At 35.7% G+C, this 17052-nt stretch overlaps 1 protein-coding gene across 1 annotated transcript in view; it reads left to right on the top strand.

Moving 5' to 3' along the window:
- The first annotated feature begins 291 nt into the window (after window positions 1-291).
- LOC125670998 (glutamyl aminopeptidase-like) overlaps window positions 292-17052 on the top strand; it is a 288688-nt gene continuing 271927 nt past the window's right edge. The window contains exon 1 of the mRNA XM_048906475.2: window positions 292-1070. Coding sequence (XP_048762432.2) covers window positions 436-1070 — 635 coding nt within the window. The 5' untranslated portion in view covers window positions 292-435. The remainder of the gene's footprint in view (window positions 1071-17052) is intronic.

Here is a 17052-nt window from a genome sequence, read left to right as displayed (position 1 = left end):
TTGTTAAAAACCGTCTCATATGACCTTTCAGTACACGTCATGAAGTTGCAATTTATAAGATATTTCAATGCTTTGTGACCACAAATGTATCAGCGTATTTGCGCATTTCCACAACTTTTATAACGGACCGGTAAAGATTTATATTACAGTCAAGATTTGCAAGTGATATCGTCCCAATTTACCTGTTGTACATTTTATCGGAGCTTATAAGAAGGATATACACGTCTAGATCCCCAAAACTCGACCCTAAATAAACACATCACGATATCAACCAATCCACTGACTAGTTTCAGCGTACATTTGTACCTGCGAACAGTGTTTGACCTGGCTTTGACTGCAAGTAATATCAATATCATTTTCCACTTGCAAATCCGAAATTCTAAAATTTAAAACTGATAGCAGTTTTTTTTTCTGCAAGGAAGAACTTATTTAACCATGCAACGATATGATATGGAATCAGGTTTAAAAACAAGAACTAACAAGCGCTTGGTGTACTTTCTAGTGTTTTTGGTGGTTGTAATTCCAATTTTAGTCGGAGTACTAGTGTGGCATTTCACGAACAAAAATTGTGAGAATAGTTTACCTGTTGTGAATGGGGACAGTGATGCAAACTCTGGTAATGAGCTGACGATACAACCCAGCACCACCCAGACCACCACACCCAGATTTTCGGAAACGGAGCCATGGAAAAATCTACGATTACCTAGATACGTGATGCCAGTTCATTATTTCATTACTCTCTTTCCGGACATTTACAATGGGAATGGATGGTTTTACGGAAACGAGTCAGTGGAAATTGAAATATCAAAGGACACGAAATATATTTTGATTCATATAAATTACTTGAACATCACAAGCACTTCGTTGAGGAGGAAAAATGACAGTAGTAGAATTGAAATCAAAGAACACTTTCATTACGAACCAAACCAATTCTGGGTGATAGAAACACGGGAGATTTTACTGCAGGGAAGGAACGTGATTTTAGATCTAAGTTTCGATGGTAGTTTGACCAGGGCAATCGTTGGATTTTACAAAAGTAAATATGTTAACTCCATCACGGGAGAAACAAGGTATAGTAACAAGACTAGAATATGTAGATTTTTCCTTTTTATATTTATATATAGCTGAATACATTTCAGGTAATTCATCTTAATCGTCGACAAAGTATATAATCCCACGCTTCAATCTAAGAAATGTAAGGTTTATAAAGAAAAATTAAAAATAGACAATATATGCAAATGAGAAACAGATACATTTTTAAATAAACAAGAAATATTACATTTTCTTCTTGTTACAGTTGCACATGAGAGAGAGAGAGAGAGAGAGAGAGAGAGAGAGAGAGAGAGAGAGAGAGAGAGAACTGAAGCACCATAATCCCAGGGTTATTGCAGAGGGTAATAGTATACAATTATTTCATGCCTATTCGGGAAACAGTCAAAACTATTGCCCCGAGGAAGTGGCGATGACCTGGAAAACTGTTGTCAGAGGCCGCAGGCCGAGGACAACAGTTTTCCGGGTCTTCGCCACTACCGAGGGACAATAGTTTTGACTGTTTCCCTAGTAGGCATGAAATAATTGTTTTATTACCTAATCGAGTAATAGTTTCTCACGTGACCAGGAAACAGTTCGTCACATGACCGGAAAACAGTTCATCGTGTGATCGGGTAATAATAAGTCACGTAATGAACTGTTTCGCCTCTGCTCATTTTGTGTATTTTTCTCTGCTGATTAAAGTTGGAAAACAGAAAAAATGTGTAATATCAATTTTATATAGTAGATTAAGGTAATAACAACTATACCATACACTGTAGAGCCATACATACATGTCTCTGTCTACAAGTCACTGTAGAGCCATACATACATGTCTCTGTCTACAAGTCACTGTAGAGCCATACATACATGTCTCTGTCTACAAGTCACTGTAGAGCCATACATACATGTCTCTGTCTACAAGTCACTGTAGAGCCATACATACATGTCTCTGTCTACAAGTCACTGTAGAGCCATACATACATGTCTCTGTCTACAAGTCACTGTAGAGCCATACATACATGTCTCTGTCTACAAGTCACTGTAGAGCCATACATACATGTCTCTGTCTACAAGTGTGTTCGTTTGTTCATTCTTGTGTACAATATTTAAGAAACTATCTTACCCGATTTTTATAAATTTGCAAGAATGATTCCTCGGTGTAAAGACTTCAGGTTCCTATTGCTTTTCAAGGTTACAGGTGAAATATAAAGATCATAGGAAGAAAGGAAAATTCGAATTGTACATGATTTAAGCTACATTTCTCATTCAAATCTTATCAGACTTGTTGGGATGAGCCCTTGCTTACAGACATTGGATCTCATTAGTTTTCAAGGTTACAGGTGAAAGGTCAGGGTCACGAAAGGGAAATTCCGAAAGTTGTGTGAGCAAGATTTAAACTACACTTTTCCTTCATATTTTGTCAGACTTACAGGAATGATACCTTATATAAAATTCTTGGCTCGTATTGATTTTTATGGTTACAAATGAAAGGTCGAGGTATCCGAATTTCTTCTTGATAAGATTTAAGCCACATTTCCAATCGACTGATTGTTAGACTTGTATAGATGTACTTTACATAAATGCTTTAGATCATAGAGGTTTTCAAGGTAGAATTCTCTGGTGTTTTGTCAAAAACAAACCTTTATTGTTTCATTGTATTTCATTTCTAAATAAAATCAATGTGACTCGCAAATGACATTTCAACTTGACTTAAAGCCTTCCAGCATTTAAAAAAGTTGGATTTTAGTTTAGATATAGAAAGACAATGTCACTGATATGGAAATTCCAAATTTCTCTGTGTTTCTGATTCCAATGACATGTTTGCTAGGGGATGACCCCTTGTTATCTCTACCGTAACTCCTAAAATATATAAATATATCTCCATACTGATCAACTCTTTTAAATTTACCATTACGTTTTATTAATTATTTCATTACCAGTTGATATGTACATTCTTATCAGGTTTTGATTTGAAAAGCGGAAATATAAGATTAAAGATATTATAAGCTCTGCTTCTATCAAAATGTTCCGCAAACAGGAATTTTTTTGTCTCGAATGAAATACGTTGATCACCTTCATCGCCTCGTAATCAGTGTAATGGCCTGCCAGCCGAGATAATGATATTTCTAACGGAGGATTCAGCTTACAGCTGAATGGATATATGTGGGAGTTCAAATTTATACAGAGCATCTGTAAAATCAACCAATCAATGAATGCTAAAATAGGTTAGCATGAGGTTTTTGTACTTCAAAGTATATAAAAACGCATAGCTGTTTTAGACAATATTTAAAGTTCTATAAATAATGCTGAAATTCAGCGATAATCTTTAATAAAAGATAAAATGTTTTATCAAATGATATTTCTAAAATTAAAGATTTTGACTACTTTTTATGAAAATAGCATACACAGTATTTTCAAAAACATTACGTTATTCAGAGCATTTTTTATGAACTGTTTTTAAGCAGTAATGAATTTGGTGAAAACGTAGAAGATAAGCAATTTCATTTGACATTGTCTTGAAAAGATCATTGAAACCTATATCGGTATATTTCATCAAATGTAATTTAGAAATGATATCTAATTTCAAAATGTCTCCTTCTTCTCTCGATATTCGCAAAAATCCTGTAACTGGTTTCAATTCACTTTTTGAGCAATATTTATACAGAATATCATCAATTTCGAAAAAGAAAACAAACTTAGTCTAGTTCTAATTGTAACGGGAAATGTTACATCCTCTCATTATATTTAGAAAGTTATATCGCATCGTTCAATAGACACTTAAATTACATACAGTAAAAACTTTAATTTATCTATTCGAGCCATCTAAGTCAAAGTATTATCCAATTAAAATCACCTGAACGTGCATGCACTGGCTTCCAGGTCAAAGACTTTCACCGTGCCAATCCGTCAAGTCTCAGTATATATACGGATGTTTTCATGGCAGAGAAACCAGATTAGGTTTCAATTCGGTGTTTTAAACTTTCTATTTATTTCCATAACCGGTTTTGAACCAGAGTCAACCCTAAACTGGTTTTTCCATTTATTGGTAAAAAACAGACACTAGTTTCCTGAAGACATGAAACCACCTCCAGGTTTCGGCGGTTTTAATTCTGTTAAACATGTTTTGATACTGAAATATGGCACTTATCTCCATGTTTGATCGTTTTGAGATCTATCAAATGAATTAGAAGTGGCATCACTTCAGAACATATAACAGACGAAATGCTTTTCACAAGATTGAAAACTGTCGCCCCACACACTCCAAATATATCTGCAACTGTTTGTAGCATTAGCTGAGTAGAAACATATTTGTCATAAATCAACAAATTTTGTTTTTCAACCGGAGTATTCATACAACCAATATATAAAATAAGGAGCTAACTTAGTAACTAGGGACTCAACGGTTCATTGTAAATCTGTCACGGAAATCATCCATTCTATACGAAGGTAGTATTGTCTGAATATAATTTGTGAGTCTTCCTATATCCCCCTTTTTATAAGTACGGTAGAACTGAGCATAGACATATTATATTTGCAGTATCATGGAAATGAAGATAAGTTGAAGGCATATCTTCTTTTGATTGTAAGAATAAATCAAACAGATACGTTAGCTATTTTTAATGTTTTCTTTGAAACCGAAACTTTCTATTTAGTGCCAAACTATTAAACCGGTTTCGAACTTAATGAAAATTATTTTCAAACCATGAAACTATACTAAAACTACATTTGTAGCTTTTGATCAATAAATTCGCCCTACACGTATACATGCAGTATAATGTTCAAACCAATTCATTGAAAAGCAAGAAATTTATAGAAATTTTAACCATCAAAATTTAGCACTTGCGCGATATCAGTTATATTAACATCAGTAAGTGAAGCATTTTAATATGTACCTATATCACAACTTTCAGACCATTAAAAAACAAATCTCTGTTATAGAAATATATAAGTAATAATTATCATACAATCAAAATTCAGCGCACGTGCATGCGCGTGGTTGTGAGTGATTTGACCACACCTATATGTTATAAGTTTTGATATATAACTACAGAGAAGAGGTTATTTCGTTACTGCCTTGACATGGACAACAGACCGTTTGGGGAGTAAGTTAGCAATATTAGCCAAAGTTGACTTGAAATATTTTTGAAGGCCTCTTAGCGTATTGTGTGCCTGACCAATATTGTTGCCCCCACAATGAATAATGATAATCTTTGGCACCTCATTACGAGCCAACAAAAACTCGATTGTGCGATATAACTGCTCCCAAACCGTACCACGAATTCCATGCCATAAGATGGTGGATGATTCTCGACCAAGTTGATCTTGATTAGCATTCCGTGCATATACATGCGCCCAGTGAATAATTGATGAACCTAGTATCCAAATGGAATTTAAACATAAAATTGAAATTGATAAGTATAAAATCAAAATGTTAAAATTGGTCTTAATTTTAACAGAAGTCCACATTCAGACAGCAACTCAATAGAAAACTCACTGTGCCAATGGTCTTATGTAGGATTTGTAAGCTGCTGACTGCCACCTTCCCATTTGTTTAATAACTTCCTCGGAAAACCCTTTCAAGTATAAATGGGTTGCCCTCCTCCTCCTCCTCCCCCCCCCCCCCCCCCCCCCCCATGCGAAAAGAGTGAGTTTTATATTCAGAAGTTTGAATATTCAAGAACTGCAAAGCTTTGTTCAAAATGGATGAAAACTGGTATTGGGTCTAAGGTTTGGAGTTCAAATGTGAAAAGTAAGACACCCTCCTTATGTGGCTACTTAATGCAGAAAAATTCTGCAAAGATTGAAACAATAATATTGTATCATTGGATTTTTGAACCTGCACAAATGCTCCTGAACCAGTTTGGTCAGTTTTGGATGTTTTAATAAAAATTGAAATGGCCTTAGTAGAGACAGTAACGTGCTCAATACCCAAAGCCACTACTTCACTCACCCTAAGCAATGCAAAGAAAGCTAATGTAAAGGCAGACTGGAATAAGGCTGCTTCAAAATTGGAAAAACACAGATGTGGCAAAACATCGACATTTTTTTCAACAAAACCAATGTTATGGGTTTTCTCATATCCCGAGACAAATTAGTTTTCTTGTACCCAACCATTAACTTCCTAATAATAAATGAATCAACTGGATTCTGCCAGCCATGTAAATTGATGACAAAACTGAGTCCCGATAGATAGCATCTAGCAGTAGAAAAAGCGAGACCAGTCTCGGAAAGATAAGCTATAAAATTAATAATTTGATCAACTGGAGGGGGCCAAATCTGCTGAAAGGATGACTGTTGCCTAAAGTTGAAAAAACTTTGCAATCCTTGACGGTAAACGCTAGTTGTATTTTGAGATACACTGGCCTGAAGGAGACAGTCTACAGTTCCTGTATAACTTTCCAAAACCGAATAGGTATCATGGAGGGATTGGAATCTGCCCAAGGAGCCAATTGACGAAACCTGGTCCACTGAAACCGAGAAATAGCATCTGCAATTTCATTTTTTATACCTTGAATATACTGTGCTCTTATTTGTATATTAAACCTTAGAGTTTGCAGAACTAAAGTCCGAACCAGAGTCATAATTCTGTTGTTTGTGGAAGATTTGCGATTAATAATGTAAACTAAAGATAAATTGTCAATATGAAGAATGAGTTTTTTATTCCTGAAATTTTCAGCCCATGTCATAACCCCTAGTACTATAGGAATGAGTTCTAACAAGGTAATATCCATGTACATTTACGCTGGCCGGCAATGAGGCCACTGCAAACAACACCAATGCCTACCACATCGCATCCATGAGAACCTGAACTATCGGAGTAGAAATGAAGTGCCTCATCTTCCTGTCAGAGCTCCAGATAATATTTTACCACAAAGAATATTTACTCCCTGATTTTCAAATCAATGAGTACTTGCTTTTCAGAAAAAGTCAAAAATCTATTTTGTAATTTACTGATTATCTTGCTGTTTTGCCACTAATACAGAATTGGATCATAATCATGTGACTGAGTGCCTGACATATTAAGGTTGATTGATCCTCATGTGATGTCATAGGTTTTTGCAAAATCTTTATTTCATTAAATTTTGCGCATGATTGAAATATATCTTTCAGAGGAATTTTATTCACTGAATAAAATTAAAATTTGGTAAACTTTTGATACTGAAAAGGTTTTTATTTTCCATAAATAATCAATTATTTATAATTTAAAAATGTTGTCAAGGGCAATAACTCCTATGCTGGAATTTCCTCTACTGCATGTCTATGACACAATGATTTCACTAATATCCACAATTAATTTTTATATGTCTATGAATTATCAGATTTCTTAAACTGTTGACATTTGAAATTTGTCATTTCAACAAGTTTTTATTAATTTTCATCATTCTGTTTAACGAAAATGTGCGATTTTTTTATGTTGATATATGCTTCTGTTTTTGTATGTCTGACATCGTTAAAAGGGTGGCAACATACACATTTTCTTTGGTTATTGGTTAGATTAAACTATATTGAGTGGAAATTAATACAGTTTTTCCACTTTTAACCATTAATATTGATAAGTCACACGAGGATCGACCCACCTTAAATTTCAATACCTCAATGATAAATTTAAAACTCCCAATGACTATGAAGAGTTTTGATGAAAAGAACTACAAATATTTTCTCCCGTTAATTATACAAGTATCAAATAAATGCGTGACTCACAAATGCTTTTAAATACTTATTGAAACAATGCTGTTGGAGCAGAGTTTCAGAAATCCTTTAAGTCAAAGTTTAATGGAAGAAGTATTGTTTATCCGGTGACATTTTCTGTGCCATGTTTTTAGCAGCAATCATATCATTTGTCCATGATTGATAATACAAGTTTGGTTTCCTGTGCTTTTGACCGCACACTACCTCTTTAAGAAAAAAATCGCTAAAACGCATCAAAGATGCGTATGCCCGAATTGCAGTTTGGAAAATTATGCATGCTTGCATTCACGAAGTAAAAACATGCACGTATTCAATATAGTTTATAAGTATGAGGCTTTGAATGGCTGCAATAGGTATTTAGTGTGATAATGACCTTGACCTTTGGATTTCAAAAGCAACATGAATCTTGACTGTCATTAGAATTTGAAGTCTGATAAACATGCACCAGCAAGTACATGTATAAAACTTAGAGGCAAGCTCAAATCTACAGTATATAGTGAAAAAGAGACCTTGACCTTTGGACCTCAAAATAAATAGGAACCTTCCTCTTTTGGATGTGATCAAAATATGGAAGTCTGACAAAGACGCACCAAGTAGTATGAAAGTTAGAGACCGGACAAGCTCAAATCTATGGCATTTAGTGATCTTGAACTTTGACATTTTGACCTCAAAATAAATAGGAACCTTCCTCTTTTGGATGTGATCATGTTATGTAAGTCTCACAAAGATGCACCAAACAGTATGAAAGTTATAGACTGGACAAGCTAATTGTGGACGCCGCCCGCCCGACTGGACGCCCATCCTTCGCCAATTTAAAAGCCGAGATTTGCTACGCAACTTGACTAAAAAGTATAACAATTAGGCCTATATAGTTGTTTTGAGTTAACTCTTCCAAACTTTCAAAATTGTGATTGTCATCGAAATGTATTTCATAGTGCTATTTCATGTATGATCAAGCCCTGGGCTAACCTCAGTTCATATGAATAAATAATTCATATTTATATCATACTACATGTATCACAAGTACACATTTCTTTGGGGGTGTAAAGCGTATTTAAATTCGCTAATGTGTAATTTTACGCATTATTTTCAACTTAAATACGTATTTGGTAAAATTCAAAGAGTATATACGCTGATACTCACCTTATCTGGAGCTCTGACTTCCTGCCATACAAGATTAGGAAATGGTGTCCTTCCATTAAACTCGCTAAGGAATTGCACCCACATAATCAGATCTAACTTAATTTCCTTTGTTATCCTTACAAAATGATAAGGTTTTCTAACTCCTGCGAATGAACCATAAATCCTTGTACAAAAAGCCCTGCCTGCTGGCAATGCTTTAACTACAAATGCAAGTGATCATGCCAATGATTGCATTTCTCTTTTTCGACTCGAGTATTACATGTATTTTTGCCAACAACTCCCTAACTTTATCACCAGGAACAAAAATAGTCATTGAAATAGTATCAATGCCCAAACCTAAGAAACCCAAACAAGTAGAAGGCCCTTCCGTTTTTTCTACAGCTAAAGGAATAACCAATTCTAAGCATAACACTTCAAACTGCCCCATTAAGTCCTTGCACTCAAATGAATTGGCACTACCAATGAACATGAAGTCATCTAAATAGTGAACAATACTTTCCGATTTGGATCTACGAGACAATTCCCAATGCAGAAATGTAGAAAATTTCTCAAATAAAGAGCACGACAATGAACAACCCATAGGTAAACACTTGTCAATATAATATGAACCCGAATGTTTCAAGCCTAATAAACAAAAATCCTGTGAACAAACTGGTAAAAGTCGAAATGCACTGGAAATATCCATTTTTGCTAATAAAGCACCCTCACCCTTACTTGCAATTAGAGAAATTGCATCATCAAAGGTGGAATATTTTACTGAACATAGATAGGGGTCTATAAAGTCATTAACACTGTTGCCAGGAGGATATGACAAATTGGTGATCATTCGCCAACCACCTTGCTTCTTTGGGACTAAGCCAATGGGGTTGCAACGCAAATTAGATATGGGAGGATACGAAAATGGACCCAATATTCTCCCTAACTGAACTTCTTTATCAATTTTTTCTTGTACCTGCAAACTATATTGAAATGCTGATATCATGTTCTTAAATGGGACCATTAAAATTCAAAGAAAATCCCGACTTGAAACCCACAGATAAACAATTAGCATCTTGGACATTTGGGTATGTTGATAACAATTTATCCAAATATTCTGAATTGATAGGTGAATGACCCAAATCCCACAAATCTTGACAATTATGTGGCAGAATTGAATTGTGACCGGCCTTTTGAATACTGGGAATGCTGGTTCCTGGAATGAAGATGCGAACGATTGTTAGAATTAGATTCAGATGATGGTTGATCTGACACAGCAGTTGCATTAGCCTTGTAACATTTAACTAATGGGTGGAAATTATTGCATTTAAGACAACTATGCAAATAATTACAATTTGGCTTGTTGCAGATACCCTGATAATTATAACTGTAGCATTTATTGCGGGGCTGTAATGACTGCTGATGTGATACAATATTAGTATATGCAGTTGATGGTTGCATGTAAATCATCCACAACTCTGCATCCACGGATGCCCAACTCAATGAGGTGTTACAAGATTTTTTGAGTCGAAATTGAATATCGTAATCCAACCAGTTGCCTTTGATTTTTTCAGCTGCCCTCTTTATCAATGCCAAATATCTAAACAAAGGGATTGCGTCTGTTGGATGTCTGACCAAATAAACTGATGCAAAAATTGCAAACGCATCTAGCCATTGGGACAGATTTGAGATTTTCTGCTCCTTCTGCTTAGGTTTAACCTGAAATACTCCACTTCAAACACAACCTGGTACCGAAATTACAAAACTGATTATTGCAAATTTTGTCTTTAATATTTTGAGGCAAATGTACTGCTGGTGGTGACACTGCACTAATAAATGGATTAGGCAAATCATTGAGAGGGTCAAAATGAACCGTACCTGGATTATTTAGAGCTGGACCATTTCCCACAGCCACAGGTTGCTCGTGAATTGCATGTAAAGGTATTGCAGTAGCTGCCCTCTGCATCTGAGTTACAATAGGTTGCTCAGGTTCTAAAGATCCAGACGTCGATTGCTCCAAGATGGCGCATACTGGCTCCACACGAGGTTGAGTGGCTGCGGTTAGGCCTACTCGCTGTTTTTTTGGCCTAGGTGTGGAATTTGCTATCCTCCTCCCGGCATAGGGACTCTTCGACTTCGATGCTCTTGATGCGCGAAGCATATTTAAATTTCACTGATACTAAATTAGGCGATGGCATTCGATTGATAAAAAGTTTTAGCGTCTGCTCTGCTCGAATGACGAAATGAAAAGGAGTAATCTATGACATGCGCGCAGAAATGAAAATAGGAATTTCGTACGACGAACCCGATGGATTTGAAATTTAATCAAGATAAAGCTGCACGAAATAACCCGGTTTATCCGTATTAAATAAACCCCAATATCATCTTACTTTGAAAGTTGTTGTAGTATGTACCCATGATGTTAATGATATTCCATTTTCCTCATTCATCAGAGTATAGTGGCTGATTTGTGCCATTTTACAATTTGTCCTCTTTTCGTAATTTTGAGGCAAAAAGACGACAAAACGATAATTAGCGACTTTTCGCCCCGAAATAACGAAAAGACGACAAATCGAAAAGACGACGAAATACATGCGAAAAGACGACAAAGAAAAGCCGCAAATTAACGACCAATTTTGTCGTCTTTTTCTTGGCGTTTTGTCGTGTTGTCGGGGCGAAAAGACGACAAAACCAGGGATGGGATCAATTACATTGACATTGTAATCAAATACTTTCAATTACATTGATAATTTTGTCAGTTACTTGCAATTATAATTACATTGATTTCAATCAATGTAATTAATTACTCTCAATTACTTTGAAGAATGTTATTAGATATATTTTAATTACTGAAGTTTATTTTTTTTAAATGGCTTTGAAATTTCCATATGCATTTTCTGGGGCATGAAATTCATCCTGTACAGTTGAAGTCCTGTTTAGTTCTGAATTCAATATCTGAATGAAATGATCTCGTTTTTTTTCTACCTGTGCTATGAGAAGATTCACACTTGAACAAGAATTAGTCCTTCACTTATAGGCCTGGGCACTGTGGCCATGCTGCATCAAGTATATAGACATACTGAGACATCGAATTATTGAATAAACACCCCATGACGAAATGTGAAACAGTCTAACACCATTATTACCAGACATTTTCATTTCATCATCTTCAAACTAAAGAATGCAATTGAAAAGTAATTGAAATGTAATTGAAAATACTTGACGTTTTTGGAATGTATAAAAATACATTCAATTACTTTATAAAAACGTATTTAAATACAGCTAATTACAGAACTTTACATTTTTGAATTACCCCCTCCCTGGACAAACGATATTTAGCGACTTTTTGCCCCGAAATAACGAAAAGACGGCAGAAAGAAACTTAGAGCTGACATGATTCTTAAATATTGTAGAATTCTCAGTGTCCGCTATATTTCTCTGCTTATTCGCCATATAAGATGAATATTCTATTATCATATGTATTAGGGTTTGCATGGTATATAAGGGGACGATTTTGGTATGCTTCAATTCACATCAGTATTTTCAATTTTCCTGTGCGCTCGTTAGATAAAAAAGTCTCAGATGTATCGCAGAAGTTAGAAAAGTTAGAGGGACTGGACCAAGTAGTTGGACTGAGCACAAAAATATCTGCATTTGAGTGCGATATCGCAACTATTAAGTCACACCTTTGGATTAAGATTGTAAACTGTGTTGACGTACGTCACAATAACTACTGTGACAGAGGCCAAACTTCCGCCAGAGTTCGTTTGCTCACAAACCAAACTCTTCCAGTTAGGCATTATGGGATAGCAATTTCTTAAACCGCATATACTGTGTGACGTCACTGTAGAATGACGAAAAACATAACGTCAAACGTAAACAACTTTCAAAACAAGAACGTAAACATCAAGTTCATTACTGAACAGAAGTCTCCCTACTTTTTAATGATCTTTTGATCATTTTATGTTTAAAATAAAATCCATACTTTTATATAAATGCTCTTAATGTCAATATCTTCAAACTTTTAACTACGAACTACTTCTTTAGTGTTATGTGCCTGCGTGATAATCGTGGACTCACAATATACAAATCTGTATATTGTACTGCGTCACATAGGAGAGGTCTATTCGTAGGTGACGTAATGAGGCCTCGACGGGGAGTTTGTGACAGAGGCTAGGAGTTCGTTTTATGCAACAAAATTTAAGCAATGTAAACAAACAGTGTTTTAGTAAATGAATATAAATATAAGAATTTTGAGCTGTTCATGGTCAATATGAACGGATTTGGATTTGAGGCAAATTCTCAGTGAATCGCTAGCGCGATTCATAAAATTTGCCTCAAATCCAAATCCGTTCATACTGACCATGAACAGCTCAAAAGTGATGTTCATTTCTTAAATGAGACTCTGCTATGAGAGCTAGCTGTCGTCCGTCAAAGCGTCATTGTGCCAGCACAGAATTGTTTAATTGTTAAATAAAACTCGTGGGGATGACACAGAACATTTAATTAATGGTATGTTTTATGTAATGCACAACTTGCAGTTGCGTACAACAATTTACACACCAGACCGTTTCGCAAATCAACAAAATACAACGTTGCGGACACAACAATACGCCGGTTTCGAGATACGCCCTTTGGAGAACTCTCGTATATAGTGAGGCGCGAAACAATTTGTTTACACGCGGGAGTGGGACTAATTTTCATCACTGCGTAAGTGAATGTACTCAGTAAGTTTCTCATACACTGTTACATCACCCGAATTCGACTGATACACAAACTAAGTAAGTTATAAGTATTTAGGGAGTAATTAAATACATAGAATTCTTATCATATCATGTTATTTCGTTGGTCATAAGTACCATATCTAAGATATTACTTGCAAATATGACATTGTTTTTATGTTTCCACTTTAGTAAAACATTTCTTTCGACAGTATTTTGTATTCCCCACATTTACATATTAAAAGAGAAGCCGCTTTTAATGCATTTCATCGTCTTCCTCGCTGACTGTAGGTCCACTCCGCCCCACTTAGTCATTCAAAGTGCCACTAAATGCACCCCCTACACAGAAGAGTTGGTATCTCGAAACTGGCGTATTACGGACGCCTGTTGAGGCCAGTACATAGAAAGAACTTTCTTTTATTGCGTTTAATCGCAAAAGATTGCGTTTAAACGCAAATAACTTTACGTTTAAGGTAGCAACGGATAGCAATTGCGTTTATTCACTTTTGCGTTTTACGATTAAACGCAATAAAATAAGGTTCTTTCTATGTAATGGCCTCAGCAGGTTTCCCTACTATATAAATCTTGTACAGATTATGTCTTTTTCACCGACGTTATATAGTAATCAAATTCTAATATAGGTGGATTTTTTGTAATAGTTCGTTCAAAAATCAGGCGGACATATTGCGATTCTTTGAAAAAAATTGGGCGGACATATAGTGCAGGCGGACATATAATGACTCTTTGAAAAACAAAATTGGGCGGACATATTGTGCAGGCGGACATATAAGGACAGTTTGGTCCAAAAAACAAAGAAGCTTGTGGAAGCCCTAACCGACAGAGCAGACAATATTGACTTTCAAGTTGGTGATATGAAGGAAATAATTGTCTCCCTTGAACAGAAAAACGAAGTAGTTGACACTAAGGTCCGTTCAATGAGGGATAATCTGCTATTTTCGAGAATAGATGAGGTGGCAGACGGAGGAGTTACATGTACTACACAGGATTTTACAAGAGAAGCTGCGTATGACATCGGATATGGTCGATGCTATTAGATTCGATCGTGTACACAGCATGGGAGGCCAGGGCAGACCTCGCATGATCGCGTGGCAAAATTCAACGACTTCAAGCAGGTCAAGCTCGTTAAAAGGGACAAATTGTTTCATAAATGAACACTTTCCACCAGAAATTGTTGAGCAGCGGAAGGAGCTGATCAAAGTGATGAGGGAGAAGAAAAACAGGAGACATAGAACACGATTAGTATACAATAAACTGTATATAGATGAAGTACTCTACAAATCCCCTACCGCCCTACGCGCTCGTAGACATTATGTATACGGGGGGATCGGACAATCGACGCGCTCGTGATGGACATTAGGTATACGGGGGGAGGGGATCGGACAATCGACGCGCTCGTGATGGACATTAGGTATACGGGGCGGGGGGGGGGGATCGGACAATCGACGCGCTCGTGATGGACATTACATGTAGGTATACGGGAATCGGACAATCGATTCAAGTGTTTTCCTGGAATGTGAATAGGAGTTTGGAAAGTAAACTATACGTGAATCTGACTTTGTAAATATGATTTGATTTTTCTTTCTGAATGTTGGATAAGGACTGATACTGTGATAATGAATTTGATGTGTTAACGTTCCCCAAGGCAAAGGGCTCCGGGGGTGGTCTAGTTCTGTTAATTCGTAAAAATCTTGAAAAACATTCATCTATTGTTAAATGTGTATATGATACTTTGACATGGGTAAAAATTGAAGGTATTTTTGATTCTGATTTATATATCTGTTTTTCACACATACCCCATGAGAACAATGCATTTTATTCTCTATATGACTCAGACATTTTTGATTGTTTAGAAAACGATATAAATTTCACATTTTTCTTCTATTGGCAATGTACTGATAGCAGGGGACTTAAATACATGTAGTAGGGTTGGTAGTAAACTGGACTATCTCAATCATGATGTAATCCCCAAACCATTGTTGAATATTTTAGGTGAGCTCTTTGAGTATGATATTGATTTTTGCATGCCCTATCGTAAATCTGAAGACCGAGGTGTTTTAAAACCTTCGGGCGACAGCTAATTGACCTTTGTAAATCCACAGATATGATAATTTGTAACGGTCGAGTTGAAGGGGATAATGAGAAGTTTATTGATTATTGACTGAAGGAGCTCTGTGGCTCATAGGCACACTGTGTACAATACAAGCAAATGGCAGAGGATTCAGAATTATTACAATATGTAAACATATATTATCAGAGAAATAAGTTTAGAAACTAATAAATCTAAGCAACGAAAAAAGAAACATCATTAATGACAGTTAACAAATATTGCTTCTCTTTGTTTTGTAGCTTTCAATAAATACTGGCAAAGCTTATGAATAGTTTTAAAGTTATATACACTAAAAAGTTCTACGAGTTTGAAAAAGGAAGTTTTTTTTATAGTAATAAGGTTTGATATATTTTTCACGTAAATCAAACAAGAGGCCCAAGGGCCTAGAATCGCTCTTCTGATAAATTGTACAACCCCACCATTTCTATTCTTAGCCTCTTAGTATTCTAAATCTTTAGTTAAATCCTAAGAATTAAAAAAAAGTAGGTCAATGTGACCTACTTTTTGGTTTACACATTTTGAGAACCCAAGAAATATCAACTGACAAAGTTTGATGATTTTAAGCCAATTAGTATCTGAATATTGAAATATAGCTGTCAAATTCCAATCGTAGGTCATGGTGACCTACTTTTTGGTCGAAACCCTTCGAACATGCAAGACCCATCAACTGACAAAGTTTGATGACTGTAGGTCAAATAGTATTTGAAATATATAAATATAGCCGTCAAATTCCAAAAATAGGTCAAGGTGACCTTCTTTTTCGTCAACACCCTTCAAACATGCAAGACCCAACAACTGACAAAGTTTGATGACTGTAGGTCAAATAGTATCTGAATTATATAAATATAGCCGTCCAATTCCAAAAGTAGGTCAAGGTGACCTACTTTTTGATCAACACCCTTTGAACATGCAAGACGCATCAACTGACAAAGTTTGATGACTGTAGGTCAAATAGTATCTGAAATATATAAATATAGGTGTCCAATTCCAAAAGTAGGTCAAGTTGACCTACTTTTTGGTCGAAACCCTTCGAACATGCAAGACCCATCAACTGACAAAGTTTGATGACTGTAGGTCAAATAGTATTTGAAATATATAAATATAGCCGTCAAATTCCAAAAATAGGTCAAGGTGACCTTCTTTTTGGTCGACACACTCCATTGACTCAAGATGCATTAACTGTCAAAGTTTGATGATTGTAGGTCAATTAGTGACTGAAATATATAAATATAACTGTCAAATGCCAAAAGTAGGTCACAGTGACCTACTTTTTGGTCGATACACTCCGAAGATTCAAGATGCATCAACTGACAAAGTTTGATGATTGTAGGTCAAATAGTGTCTGAAATATAGTAATTTAGC

This window comes from Ostrea edulis, chromosome 4 (genome assembly GCF_947568905.1).
Source record: "Ostrea edulis chromosome 4, xbOstEdul1.1, whole genome shotgun sequence".
Classification (NCBI taxonomy): domain Eukaryota; kingdom Metazoa; phylum Mollusca; class Bivalvia; order Ostreida; family Ostreidae; genus Ostrea; species Ostrea edulis.
This window is presented reverse-complemented; position numbering and strand designations above follow the sequence as displayed.